This window comes from Zonotrichia albicollis, chromosome 1 (genome assembly GCF_047830755.1).
Source record: "Zonotrichia albicollis isolate bZonAlb1 chromosome 1, bZonAlb1.hap1, whole genome shotgun sequence".
Taxonomy (NCBI): Eukaryota; Metazoa; Chordata; class Aves; order Passeriformes; family Passerellidae; genus Zonotrichia; species Zonotrichia albicollis.
This window is the reverse complement of record NC_133819.1, coordinates 156,119,965-156,132,062: the sequence shown is the minus strand read 5'-3', so window position 1 is coordinate 156,132,062 and position 12,098 is coordinate 156,119,965. Positions and strand designations below refer to the sequence as shown.

The window sequence follows — 12,098 nt, the reverse complement described above, 5'->3', positions numbered from 1 at the left end:
GGTGACATAGGGCAGCTGAGCAGGAGCTGCAGCCCTGAGGCTGGGAGGGCCTGGGATGTGTCTGCTGCAGGAGGAACCTCAGCCAGGGCCTGGTCAGGAAACCCACCAGAATTCCCTGGATGAGGGAAAGAAGCACCAGGCAGGTGCTGGGTGCTGGTGCCACAGCAGCTCCTCGTGGTTGGAGCAGCAGCAGGGCTCAGTCCCATTGGGGACACTCTGGTGATGTGTGCTCACAGCTCACTGCAGTCACGATGCCATCAGCAGGGCCCCAACCAACTCACACCCCCACAGTGTGGCACCTGCCCCAGCACGGGCACCAGTGCCACCCACCAGTTGGAAAAGCCACAGCAGCCCCTTGCTTCCCCTGCCCAGGGCCGGGTCAGTGTGCAGGGAGGGAGCAGGATGGCACAGCCAGGGCCACCATGGCTTGTGGCAGCTCCAGTGCAGTCACAGGGGGTCCCACAGCCCTCCTGCCCCACGCTGGTGGTCCCTGATCCTGTGTGCCCCCATCCCAGGGCAGGACTGCAGTATGACAGTGCTGCCCGGGGTTGGGCACAGGCAATCGGGCAGGTGGAGGATGCTGCCTCAGGTGGGCAGAGGATAACAGTGTGTACATTGGCAAAAGCTGTTCCAGCCCAAACTCAGCTGGGGCTGCTGGGGCTGGAGCTGGGGCTGGATCTGGAGCTGGGGCTGGGGTTTGGGCTGGATCTGGAGCTGGGGCTGGGGTTTGGGCTGGAGCTGGGGCTGGGGCTGGAGCTGGAGCTCCGATGATCGCTGCCAGCCTGCCCCAGACACGGTGCCAGCACCGGCTGCTCCGGCTGCTCCAGTCGGGACGTGCCAAGACACACCGGACAGCGAGGAGCAGCAAACCCCAAACTGGTGCTGGGACCCGCTGGGTCCCTGTGAGTGTCCCAGAGCTGGCCCCTGCCCCGGACACCGCGGGCTGCCCGTGACAGCCGAAGCAAACAGCTCTGGAGCTGCCTGAGAGCTGCTCCCGGTCCCGCACGGCGCTGCCCGCACCGCACCACCGCGTCCGGCTGGCCCTGGGGGCTGCCCGGTGCCCGGCAGGACGTGGCGGCTGCAGCCGTGGGGCAGCACCATCCCCGCTCGCACCGGGGACGGGGGATTCAGCGCTCCAGCCAACTGCGGCCCCGACTCAGGGGCACAGAGCAGCAGCGCTGGGGCAGCACCATCCCCGCTCCACCGGGCATGGGGGGATTCACCGCTCCAGCCAACTGCGACCCCGGCTCAGGGCACGGAGCGACAGCGCTGGGGCAGCATCATCCCCGCTCCACCGGGGACGCGGGTATTCAGCGCTCCAGCCAACTGCGACCCCGGCTCAGGGCACGGAGCCGCAGCGCTTCACACGGGGCACAGCCGCCCTTGGCCGGCTCACCCGGGCTCCGAGCCTCAGCAGCAGGGCCGGGGGGGTCCGGGGGTCCCTGGCCATGGGGAGGTTCAGCGCCCCTGCTCGGGGGGGGCGTGGGAGAGGCCGGCCGGGCTTTGTGGAGGAGCTGAACAGAGCGTTCCCGGCGCGGCGGGGGCCGAGCCAGCAGCGCCCGGGGCGGTGGGCACAGCGAGCTGGCAGCCGCTCCGTGCCAGCAGGGCCGAGCCGGTGGCCACGGCCACGCTTGGGACAGTGGCCACGGGTGCCAGCCAGCACAGGGCGGTGCTGCCACTCACACCCCGAAGGGCGGTGGGTGAACGCGGGCGGGGGGCGAGGGACCCCTGCACGGCTGGGGAGGCTCTCGGTGTCTCCTGTGCCACCGCGGTTCTGAGGGATGGTTTAACTCGGGGCAGCGGGGAGGGTTTGCTCCAGCCTCCGCAGCAGCAGGGCAGGGTGACATGCAGGGCATTAAAATGGGGAAAATCGTGGAGTTCTCCATGGTGACGAGTTTGGCCGGGTCACTGCTGGCGCTTGGTGCTGAAGGGACTGTGGGAGGGACAGGGGGAACTGGTGGGGCAGGAGGGTGACATGGAGCAACACGAGATGATGAGGAGTGTCCGTGGGCAGCGGACAGTGTGTTGTGTGGGGGAAGAGGCTGGCTCACCCCAGGAGCAATCAGTGTGGATCTCAGTGCATTCCACCCTCCTCACCCTCCTTTGCCAGCCACTGCGGGGGATCCCACTGCCCCAGGCACACCAGGGAGGGTCCCTGGCATGGGGTTGAAGGGGTCTGGGGGAAAGGGTCCCCCTCGGTACATGGATGCAAGTCCCAAGGCTGGGCCTGGGAGCAGGGGCATTTCTCACCAGGAAACAGAGTTGGTGGTGTGGGAGTGTGAGAGGCTTCAAGGCCACGACATGGAACTGGGCCATGGGTCAGGGGCTCTTGGTGGTCTCATGAGCTTTAGGAGAGGTTACTCACCTTGGGGGAGAGTCAGGAAGTTGAGAGGTAAGCAAGGAATATCTGGGGGAGCAGGGAACATCTGGGGGACACAAGGAAATATCTGGGGGGGCAGTGACGCGGGGCAGGGCCCCGAGCAGCTTGTGGGAATGTCTTGCTGTTCTGGGGCCTCTCCTGATCCCCCCAATGGCTGCAGCAGCCTGCAGCCTCCCTGAGTCCCCCTGGCCCAGTTGTGCCTAACGGCCTCATCCCACTGCTGGTGGGGACAGACGGACGCTGCGGTTAATTGCTGATGGACAATGCAATTAACGTCCTGCCCAGCCATCGCCATCTGTCCCGGCCAGCCCCACCCGGGGCTGCTGACATGCTTGGCTGGTCCTGGCACAGTTGAGACCCCTGGACATTGCAGGGGTCCTGCAAGGTCCTGACAGCTCTGGCACTCCTGGCACAATGCCTGGGGCTCCTGGCACTGCTGTGGGATGACCACTGTGCTCAGGGAGTCCCAGCCTGGGCTGCACCTGCCTCACTGGGCTGGACAGACCCTTCGAACCACCTGTGCCATGGCTGCACTGACGTCTCCAGGTTTGCCAGGCTTTCCCTTCTGAATGCTGCTGTCCTACCAGTGGGTGCCAGGCCATCACATCCTGAACCCCCTAAAGCCCCTCAGCCCCACAGCTGACCACTGCCATCCACCCCTAGCAACCCCCACCGCTCAAAGAGAGTGCCCACAGCACAGCCCACACCAGGCAGAGGCCATGGCACCGGCAGTGGTAGCAGCAATCATGGGAACAGTGCCATGAAGGACAGTGCCCCTGCCCAGCCCAGAGCCCCACTGATGAAGGGACAGTCCTCATACAAGCAATGCTCAGAAGCCCCCACAGCGCCAGCAGCACCCACTCCCCAAAACCAGGGGTCGAATGCTGCACCCACATTGACCTCCCAGCAGTGTCAGCTGTGCCATCAGCTCTGTGGATGACCCTGTGGCCCTGCTCTGTGCCTGGCAGCACCATGGGTACACCCAGGCCCAGGAGCTGGTCAGACCCCCAGCACCCGTACACACTTCACCACGACCTGCAGCAGCCCATACAGCCCGTGGCATGAAGCTGCAGGAGGCAATGGGAGCCCACGGCCACAGTGGCATGGCCAGGGGGTGAACAGATCACGCAGAGCTGCCAGCTGGTTTCAGAGGATTCTCCTTTACTGCCCTTGCAAGGGAGCCCTGGGCCCGCACTGCTCCTTTTACAGACACTTAGTGGTATGTACAAGTTTAGTGTTTTGCCCCCAAAAAGAGATGTGTTTGGGATATCCATGGACCCCCAGTGTCCCCATGAGTGAGGGCCGGGGTCTGGGGGGCCCCGGGAGCGGGGACTGTCCTGGAGCTGCGTGCAGGGGCACCTCATGCAAAGCCGAAGGGGGTCATGAGAGCAATAATGACACCAGAGGCGGAGGGTAACATGACAGGATTTACAGGTGGCAGATGAGAGCGGGTGGGGAGGAGGAGATGTTTTGGAGATCCGCAGTGAGCCCGACACCACACCAGGAGGCCATCCCCAGAGAGGAAGGAGTGTGTGGGGCAAGTGGGGGCCGGGTGACCATGCGGGTGCTTCTTGGGCCATTGGCTGCTTGGGCACCGTGGCCCCAGTCTCTGGAGGGGACTCTGGCAAGTGCAAAGGGTGAGGGAGAACGTCCCCATGTCCTCAGGTGCGGTCCCACCGGCCTCAGGGTGGGGGACGGGCTCCATGGCGGCGATGAGGGGAAGTGGTATGGACATCCAGCCACACTACAACAAAGCGAACAGAAAAGATGGGATGAGACAGGGAGAACAATCCATGAAATGAAGCCACCAAGCCCGGCCGTCAGCGCCGCGCACCTGCTGTGGGACCGGGACAGACGGGGGAGGTCGGTGTTACCTGTGCAGGTGGGCACAGCCGAGCAGCTGCCGCCTCCGGGGCTCCCCTCGAGCCCGTCCACGATCTGCTGATGTCGGAGACCCAGCTCAGGAGCTCGCCCAGTGGCACTGGGAGGTCTTTGTTGGGACTGGAAAAAGACGTCTGCCAGAGAGAAAGCGCGTTAGCGCCGGCATGGGGATGAACCGGGGGGATGGAATTACCGCGAAGACGGAAAAGGAGGCTGTTTTCACAGAAATCTGCCTATTCTAACATGAGTGTGTGCCAGGCTGCTACAGCATCCCGCGGCCCACCCTGTGCTGCAGGGGTGCCATGGCCCTCATACCCTTAGTGAGGGTCAGGAAAACCCCCACAGCTCTGGGGGGTTCTGGGGGCAGGAGCTGCGCAGACCCAGGCTGGGGCGCAGGCTCTGGCAGACACCTGCCAACGGGTCAGGGAGCCACATGAGTGTGAGGAAATCAACCTCGAGCAGAAGCACTTCCCAGATACACGGAGAGACTGACAGACAGACCGGCCGACCGCGGCGGGCGCGTCCCGGAGGACGGGTGAGCGGGTGGGCTGGCGGAGGCGGGCACGCAGCGAAGCCCCTCGGCGGGCGAAGTGGCGAGCGGAGGCAGGTCCCCCCGCAGGGCGCGGAAGCACCGGGCAGCGCCAGCGCGGCACTTACGGTCAGGACACCGGCTCTGCGGCGTGGTGGTGGGGACGTGCCGGGAGGCTGAGGCAGGGAGATGGGGCAGCTCGGGGGGCTGGGGTGCAGAGCCCCCTCCTCGCTGCACTGAGGGCGCGTGGAAGGGGTCCAGGCAGCAGCTTCAGGGCTGGTGTGGTGTGTCTGGCTGTCCAGTGCCGAGGAGCTGGTGATGTCCTCCTCTGGCACATTGGTTGCAGTGGGGTGCACCACAGGGCCAAGGCAGTCTCCTCCTTTGGGGTGCAGGGGCTGAAGCCGGCAGGTTAATTACAAAAGAGTGCTAAGTGGTTAGATCCAAACGGGGAACTGTTTTCTTGGTGTCCGGCTCGGCCGCGCCGTGTGCGAGCAGAGGCGGGATTGGCGCGGCCAGGAGCAGGAACGGTGTCCGGCTCCCAGGGCACAGGGTGGGGAGGGTAGTGTATATTCTCTCTTGTCTCTTAATATACAAACACTGTCAGCACATTCGCATATATTAATTTATTAGTCTTGTCTTTTTGGTTAAACTTGAGGCACTGCTTTGGGAGAAGAGTGGAGGTTCAAAATTAAAAAAAATACTAGTGATTAGCCAGCAGCGTTGCCACATGCGGAGCGGGTGAGGCGGTGCCTCAGGGGGCTGGCAGGTCTCAGGCCACGTGGAGCAGAGGCCCAGACACCCCGGGGCACTCCCTGCTCGCCTCCCACCCGCAGCTTCTGGATGCGGCCAGGGCGAGGGCAAGGGCAGCCTCCTCCACGGTGCCCTGGGTACCCCCCGCGTATCTGCGCCCGAAACTCGAGGAGGAGTAGGAGGAGGAAGAGAAGGTCATGGAGAAGCTGGAGCCAGTGGCGTCAAAACTGCCACGCCGGGAGCCTGAGCGGGAGCCGGTGCGAGAGCCCGAGCGTGATCCGGAGGTGGAGCCGGCGCTGCTGATGTTGTAGGGGCTGTAGTAGCCCTTGCTGGACTGGGAGGAGGCCTCCAGCAGACGCAGGCCAGTCCCATCCTCGATCATGCTCCGGTCCATGGCGTCCTTGTAGGAGATCTTGAGCTTGGTCTTGGGGCAGGTGAGGTACTTGGAGTAGGTGTTGACATCCCGCAGCTTCTGGGCAGTCCGCGCATCAATGGTGCCCTTCTGCAGCGCGTCATCCAGGGAGACACGGCCTGGGGCATCGGGCTCAATCAGGCCCCCTGTCAAGTACTGCACCTCCAGGAACCGCTGCCCGGCTTCATAGTAGAGCCAGCCCTTCTTCAGGGCCTGCGCCGCCGACATCTTCGTCTTGGTCCGCGGGTCCTCAAACCCATAGAAGGCCTTCTGCGCCAGGTTGATGCGGTCCACCATGATCTTGTCAACCAGGCCCTTGGCGACCGCATCGGCAACGGTGCATTTGTCACCGGTGTTGGGGTCGATGATGCCCCCGGTGCAGGCCTGGGCTTCCAGCAGCCGCTGCCCTGTGATGTTGTCCACCAGGTTGCGGCGCATCGCCTCCGTGATGGACACCTTCTCCAGAGTGTCCGTGTCCAGGATGCCTGCCACTGGCCCAGTCTCTTCGGTTGGGTCAGTCCACATGGAGATCTGGGTCCGTGACAGGGCTGGGCTGGCAGTGTAGGAGGAGGAGGATCCAACTGAGGACGACCGTGACCGGAAGCCGCCCATGTTTCCAGAGAGCATGTCAGCAAACTCGGTGATGGAGAGGGTGCCCGATCGGTACTGGTCCAGGGCTGACTGGTCAATCAGACCTTTGCCAATGGCATCGTCGATGTCATACTGGCGCCCCGAGCGCCTGTCGATGATCATTGACTTCACCACGCCATCGGAGGAGGAGGTGGTGATCTCCTCCCACTCGCACTCCTGCTCTGACAGCTCCAGGTAAGTCTGATGGTCAATGAGGCCTTTGCGATAGGCTTCGTACACGGACATCTCCTTGCCTGTCTCTGGGTCAACAATCACCACCCGGCGCTTGCGGACAGAGGACTTGGAGGACGTCTTCCTCTCCCGCTTCTTCTCCTTCAGAGGCAGGAGGCAGAGGCCAGTCTCTGGGTCCGTGATGCACCGCTCCATGAGCTGCAGGTAGGTGAGGTTCTCCTCTGTGTTGGGGTCGAAGAAGCCCTTGGTGTCATCACTAGGGTCCAGCAGGATCTCGTTCATCTCCTCGTCAAAGAGGCCCCTCTTGTAGGCCACCTCCACAGGCAGGCGGTGGCTCTCCTCAGGGTCAATGATGCCTCCCGTGGCGATCTGTGCCTCCAGCAGGCGGATCCCGTGGTCCTTCAGGATCAGACCCTTCTTCATAGCCTGGAAGAGGGAGATGAGCTTTCCAGTGTAGGGGTCCCGGTAGCCGGTGACGGCCCGCTCGGCAGAGAGCAGCTTGTCCTTGAACTCAGGGCCCACAATGCCCATGCGCACAGCTTCCTCCACTGTCAGCTTGAGGCCCTTGATGGGGTCAATCACGTAGCCTGTGGCTGCCTGTGCCTCCAGGAGCTCGAAGGCAGTGCCAGGCCGGATGATCCCCTTCTTCATGGCCTGGTAGATGGATAGACGCTCCTTTGTGGAGTCCACAAAGACGCCAGCGATGCAGCTGGTGCCTTCCAGGAACTTCTTCAAGTTCTTAGAGACCTCCTCGACAGAGGTGAGACCCTCCTGGAGGCGCTGGGCTGTGGCTTCATCCATCACCTTCGAAAGGACCAGCTCCTCCACCGTGATCTGCTTCCTCAGGCCCCGGAAGGTGAGCTTCCGTGTGTCACAGAGCGGGAGCAGGAGGAGCCGGGAGTTCTCGTCCTTGCGGCACCGCTTCAGCAGCTGCGTGTAGCTGAGCTTCTCATCTGTGGAGGGGTCCACGTAGCTGCGCACCTCGCTGGGCTCCGACAGCATGTCGTACGTCTCCTTGTTGATGAAGCCCCGCTGGAGAGCCACCTCCAAGGGCAGGTGGAAGCCCAAGTGTGGGTCAATGATGCCGCCGGTGGCGATCTGGGCATCTAGGAGCTTGAGGGCCTCTTCGCTGGGAATGAGATCCTTCTTCATGGCCTGGAAGAGGGAAATCTTCTGTTCACTGTAGGGGTCTCTGTAGCCGGTCACAGCCCTCTCTGCTGACAGGAGCCGGTCGTGGATCTCTGGCCCCACCACGCCCTTCCTGACCGCCTCATCAACAGTCAGCATTTCGTTCTTTGTGGGGTCGATCATGAAGCCAGTGGCTGCCTGGGCCTCCAGGAGGGAGCGGGCCACTTCAGAATTGATCAGCCCCTTCTTCAGCGCCTGGTAGACACTGAGAGTCTGCTTGGAGGAGGGGATGTAGATGCCAGCCACGCAGCCCGACCCGTAAAGGTACTTCCAGACAGTCTCCACATCCAGGAGCTCCCGGAAGGTTTTGGAGCCCTGTTTCAGCAGGTTGTAGATGTCCTGTGTGATGATCTTGGCCTCGTAGAGGTCCTCAGCTGTGATGCGGCGCCGGACATAGTCATAGGACGTGAGATTCTGCTGACGGATGATCTCAGTCTTCTCGATGATCTCGATGATAATGATGATCATGCGCTCCTTGGACACGCGGCCCGACTGGAACTCCTCCATGAGATGTTTACGCTGCTCCTCGGGCAGCAGGTCTGAGTGCATGACATCCCACAGTGACATGGTGGAGCCTGCCCGGCTGCCCACAGGGATGTCCACCTGTGTCTCCTCAAATACCTTCCGTGTCTCTGCTTCTGTGTACACATGAGTGGTTTCCACCACTTTTGGCTTCTCAGGCTCCCGCAGAGGCAGCAGGTACAGGCCCGTCTCGGGATCCTCGATGCACCTCTCCTTCAGCTGCACATAGGTGAGATTCTCCTGAGTGTTGGGGTCAAAGAAGCCCTTGGTGTCATCAGTGGGGTCGGAGAGGGTCCGGTTCATCTCCTCGTCAAAGTAGCCACGCTTGTAGGCCACCTCCACGGGCAGGCGATGGCTGTGCACAGGATCGATGATGCCGCCGGTGGCAATCTGGGCCTCCAGCAGGCGGATGCCGTGCTCCTTGACAATCAGCCCCTTCTTCATGGCCTGGAACAGGGAGATGGTATCGCCCGAGTAGGGATCCTTGTAGCCCGTGACAGCCTTCTCAGCCGACAGCAGCTTCTCGTGCAGCTCAGGCCCGACAATGCCAGCCTTCACCGCCTCGTTGACGTACAGTTTACGGTTCTTCACTGGGTCGATCAAGAACCCAGTGGCTGCCTGGGCCTCCAGGAGGACTACGGCAGTGCTGGGTCTCAGCAGGTTCCTCCTCATGGCCTCATAGATGTTCAGCTTCTCCTTGGTGGCCTCCACATAGACACCGGCGATGCAGTCGCTGCCATGCAGGAATCTCCTCACTGCATCTGTCTCTGAGAGGTCCTTCACTGATTTCTTGCCTTCCTTCAGCTGCTCGTACTGGGTTTTGCTGATGATGCAGGACTCCAGCAGCTCGCTGGCTGGCACTGGAGCCCGCAGACCACTGAATGTCAGTTTCTCCTGCTTTTTGGTCTCTGCCTCCTCGATGATGGTGATCACAATCTTGATGATCTTCTCGATTGTCACTTTGCCGGTCTTGTACTGTCGGAGCAGCTCCCGCCTGTGCTCCTCTGTGAAGTATTCAGAGTGGATCAGTTCCCAGATGGTCATTGTCTGGCCCTTCATGCTGCCCACCGGGACCTCGATGGTAGCTTTGTCAAAGCACTCCTTGGCTTGGCTGTCGGTGTAGATCTCCTCCTGCTGTGACTGGATTGCCTCGTCGGACAGGGGCAGCAGGCACAGGCCAGTCTGCTTGTCGCGGTGGCAGCTCTTCTGCAGCTGGGCATAGGTGAGCTGTTCCTGGGTGTTGGGACAGTAGAAAGCCTTGGCATCATCTTGGAACTCAGTCAGAGCCTTGTTTATCTCTGGGTCGAAGTAGCCGCGCTTGTAGGCGACCTCAAGCGGGAGCCGGTGGCTGTTGACAGGGTCGATGATGCCACCAGTGGCAAGCTGGACGTCCAGCAGCCGGAGCCCAGTGTCGCTGGGGATGAGGCCCTTCTGGAGTGCTTGGTAGAGGGAAACCGTCTGACCCGTGTAGGGATCCTTGTAGCCAGTCACCGCCTTCTCCGCCGACAGAAGTTTCTCGTGGAACTCTGGCCCCACCACCTCAGCCTTCACTGCCTCGTCCACGGAGAAGAGCTTGTTGCCCACAGGGTCAATGATGTAGCCGGTGGCAGCTTGTGCCTCCAGCAGGGACAGGGCAACCTCTGGCCTCAGCAGGTTTCTCTTCAGGGCCTCGTAGAAGGTGAGCTTCTGGCCCGTAGATTCCACCAGGACACCAGCAATGGCATCTGTGCCCTTCAGGTACTGCCGTACGGACTCCATCTCTGCCACATCCTTTACGGACTTCTTGCCCTGGTGCAGCTGGTTGTAGAGGTCCTTGTTGATGATCTTGCTCTCCAGCAGCTCGGCAGCAGGCACGGGGCCCCGCAGGCCTTCAAAGCACATCTGGCTCTTCTTCTCACTTTCTTCCACAACCGTGATGACAATCTTGATGATCTTCTCCACTGTGATCTTGCCAGTCCTGTACTGCTGGATCAGGTCCCGCCTTTGGTCCTCAGTGAAATATTCAGAGTTGATGAGCTCCCAGATGGTCATCGTCTTCCCTTGGAACTTGCCAAAGGGAGCTGTCACTGTGGCCTTCTTGAAGACATCCTTGGCCTCCTTGTCAGTGTAGACCAGCTCTCTGGCCTTGGCTGCTTGGTCAGTGAGCGGCAGGAGGCACAGCCCTGTATCCGGGTCAGTCACGCACCGCTCCATGAGCTGCAGGTAGGTGAGGTTCTCCTGAGTGTTGGGGTCGAAGAAGCCCTTGGTGTCATCAGTGGGGTCAGACAGGACCTGATTCATCTCCTCATCGAAGTAGCCACGCTTGTAGGCGGCTTCCACAGGCAGGCGGTGGCTGTTGACAGGATCAATGATGCCACCAGTGGCGATCTGGGCCTCGAGCAGGCGGATGCCATGGTCCCTGACGATGAGATCCTTCTGCATGGCCTGGAACAGGGAGATCTTGTCACCTGTGTAAGGATCCTTATAGCCAGTGACAGCCCGCTCGGCCGACAGCATCTTGTTGTGCAGCTCAGGCCCGATCACTCCCTCTCGCACTGCCTCGTTCACTGAGAGCCTTGCATTCCTCACAGGGTCAATGATGAAGCCAGAAGCAGCCTGTGCCTCCAGGAGCACCAGCGCTGTGCCTGGGCTGAGCAGCTTCTTCTTCATGGCTTCGTAGATGCTCATCTTCTGGTTGGAGGGTTTGATCAGCAAACCGGCAATGCTGCTTTTGCCCTGCAGGTACTTCTTGACATCCTCCCTCTGAGAGAGCTCGTCCACACTCACAACACCCTTTGCCAACTTGTCCAAGTTCTCCCTGCTCAGAATGCCGGCATCAGCCAGCTTCTCTGCTGACACCTTCTGCCGGATGCCGTCAAAGGCGAACTCCGGCTCCCCATTCTGGGCTAAGCCGTCCATTGCATCCCGGCCATTGGGCACAGCCTTGACATCCAGCAGCTGCGTTGTCGTAACTGCCTCCCCAGGCAGGTCATCTGTCTGGATCATGATCTCCCGTCTCTGGGCCAGGGCAGCCTTGTACTCCTCCTGCATCTGCTCAAGCCTCTCCCTCAGCTTCTGGTTCTCTTCTTCTAGAAGTTTCTCCTGCTGCTGCCGCTGCTTCTCCAGCTGCTGCAGCTCCTCCTGCTTGTGCCGGACGTTTTCCTCAGCTTCCTTCTGATGCTTCTTGGCTTCGTCCAACATAGCTTTCAACTGCTGCTTCTCCTGCTCCATCTCCCGCTGCTGCCGCTCCTGCTCTGCCTTCAGGTTCTGGGCTTTGTTCACCTCATCCTTAAAGAGCTTCTCCAGCTTCGATTTCTCCTCCTCAATGAACTTCTCCTTCTGCAGCAGGGCATCTTTCTCCGTCAGGAAGCTCTGCTGCAGGAGCTGCGTCTCCTGACGGAGCTGAGCCTGCTGGGCCACCTGCATCTGGGGTGGGAGAGAGAACAGTGCAGTCAGACACCCAGGAGGGCAGTGGGGCACTGAGGGTGGGCTGAGGCAGGGGGATGGGCAGCAGGGGTGGCACGGAGGCACAGAGTCACCCACACACTCTCTACAACATGTAAGATCTAAGGAGCAGAGCTGGGGTTAGGGAGCCACACACAACATGAGGCAGGATGACCAGGGGAAGGACACAA

The 12,098-nt window shown here is 61.3% G+C and overlaps 1 protein-coding gene across 1 annotated transcript in view; it reads right to left on the bottom strand.

The window, feature by feature from the left end:
- The window catches only part of LOC102070503 (plectin), an 82,109-nt gene that overhangs the window by 36,867 nt on the left and 33,144 nt on the right, over positions 1-12,098 (bottom strand). The window contains 6 exon segments of the mRNA XM_074535405.1: positions 1,021-1,178; positions 2,366-2,426; positions 3,401-3,447; positions 4,255-4,395; positions 4,763-5,021; positions 5,566-11,889. Of these exon segments, the coding sequence (XP_074391506.1) occupies positions 1,021-1,178; positions 2,366-2,426; positions 3,401-3,447; positions 4,255-4,395; positions 4,763-5,021; positions 5,566-11,889 (6,990 nt within the window).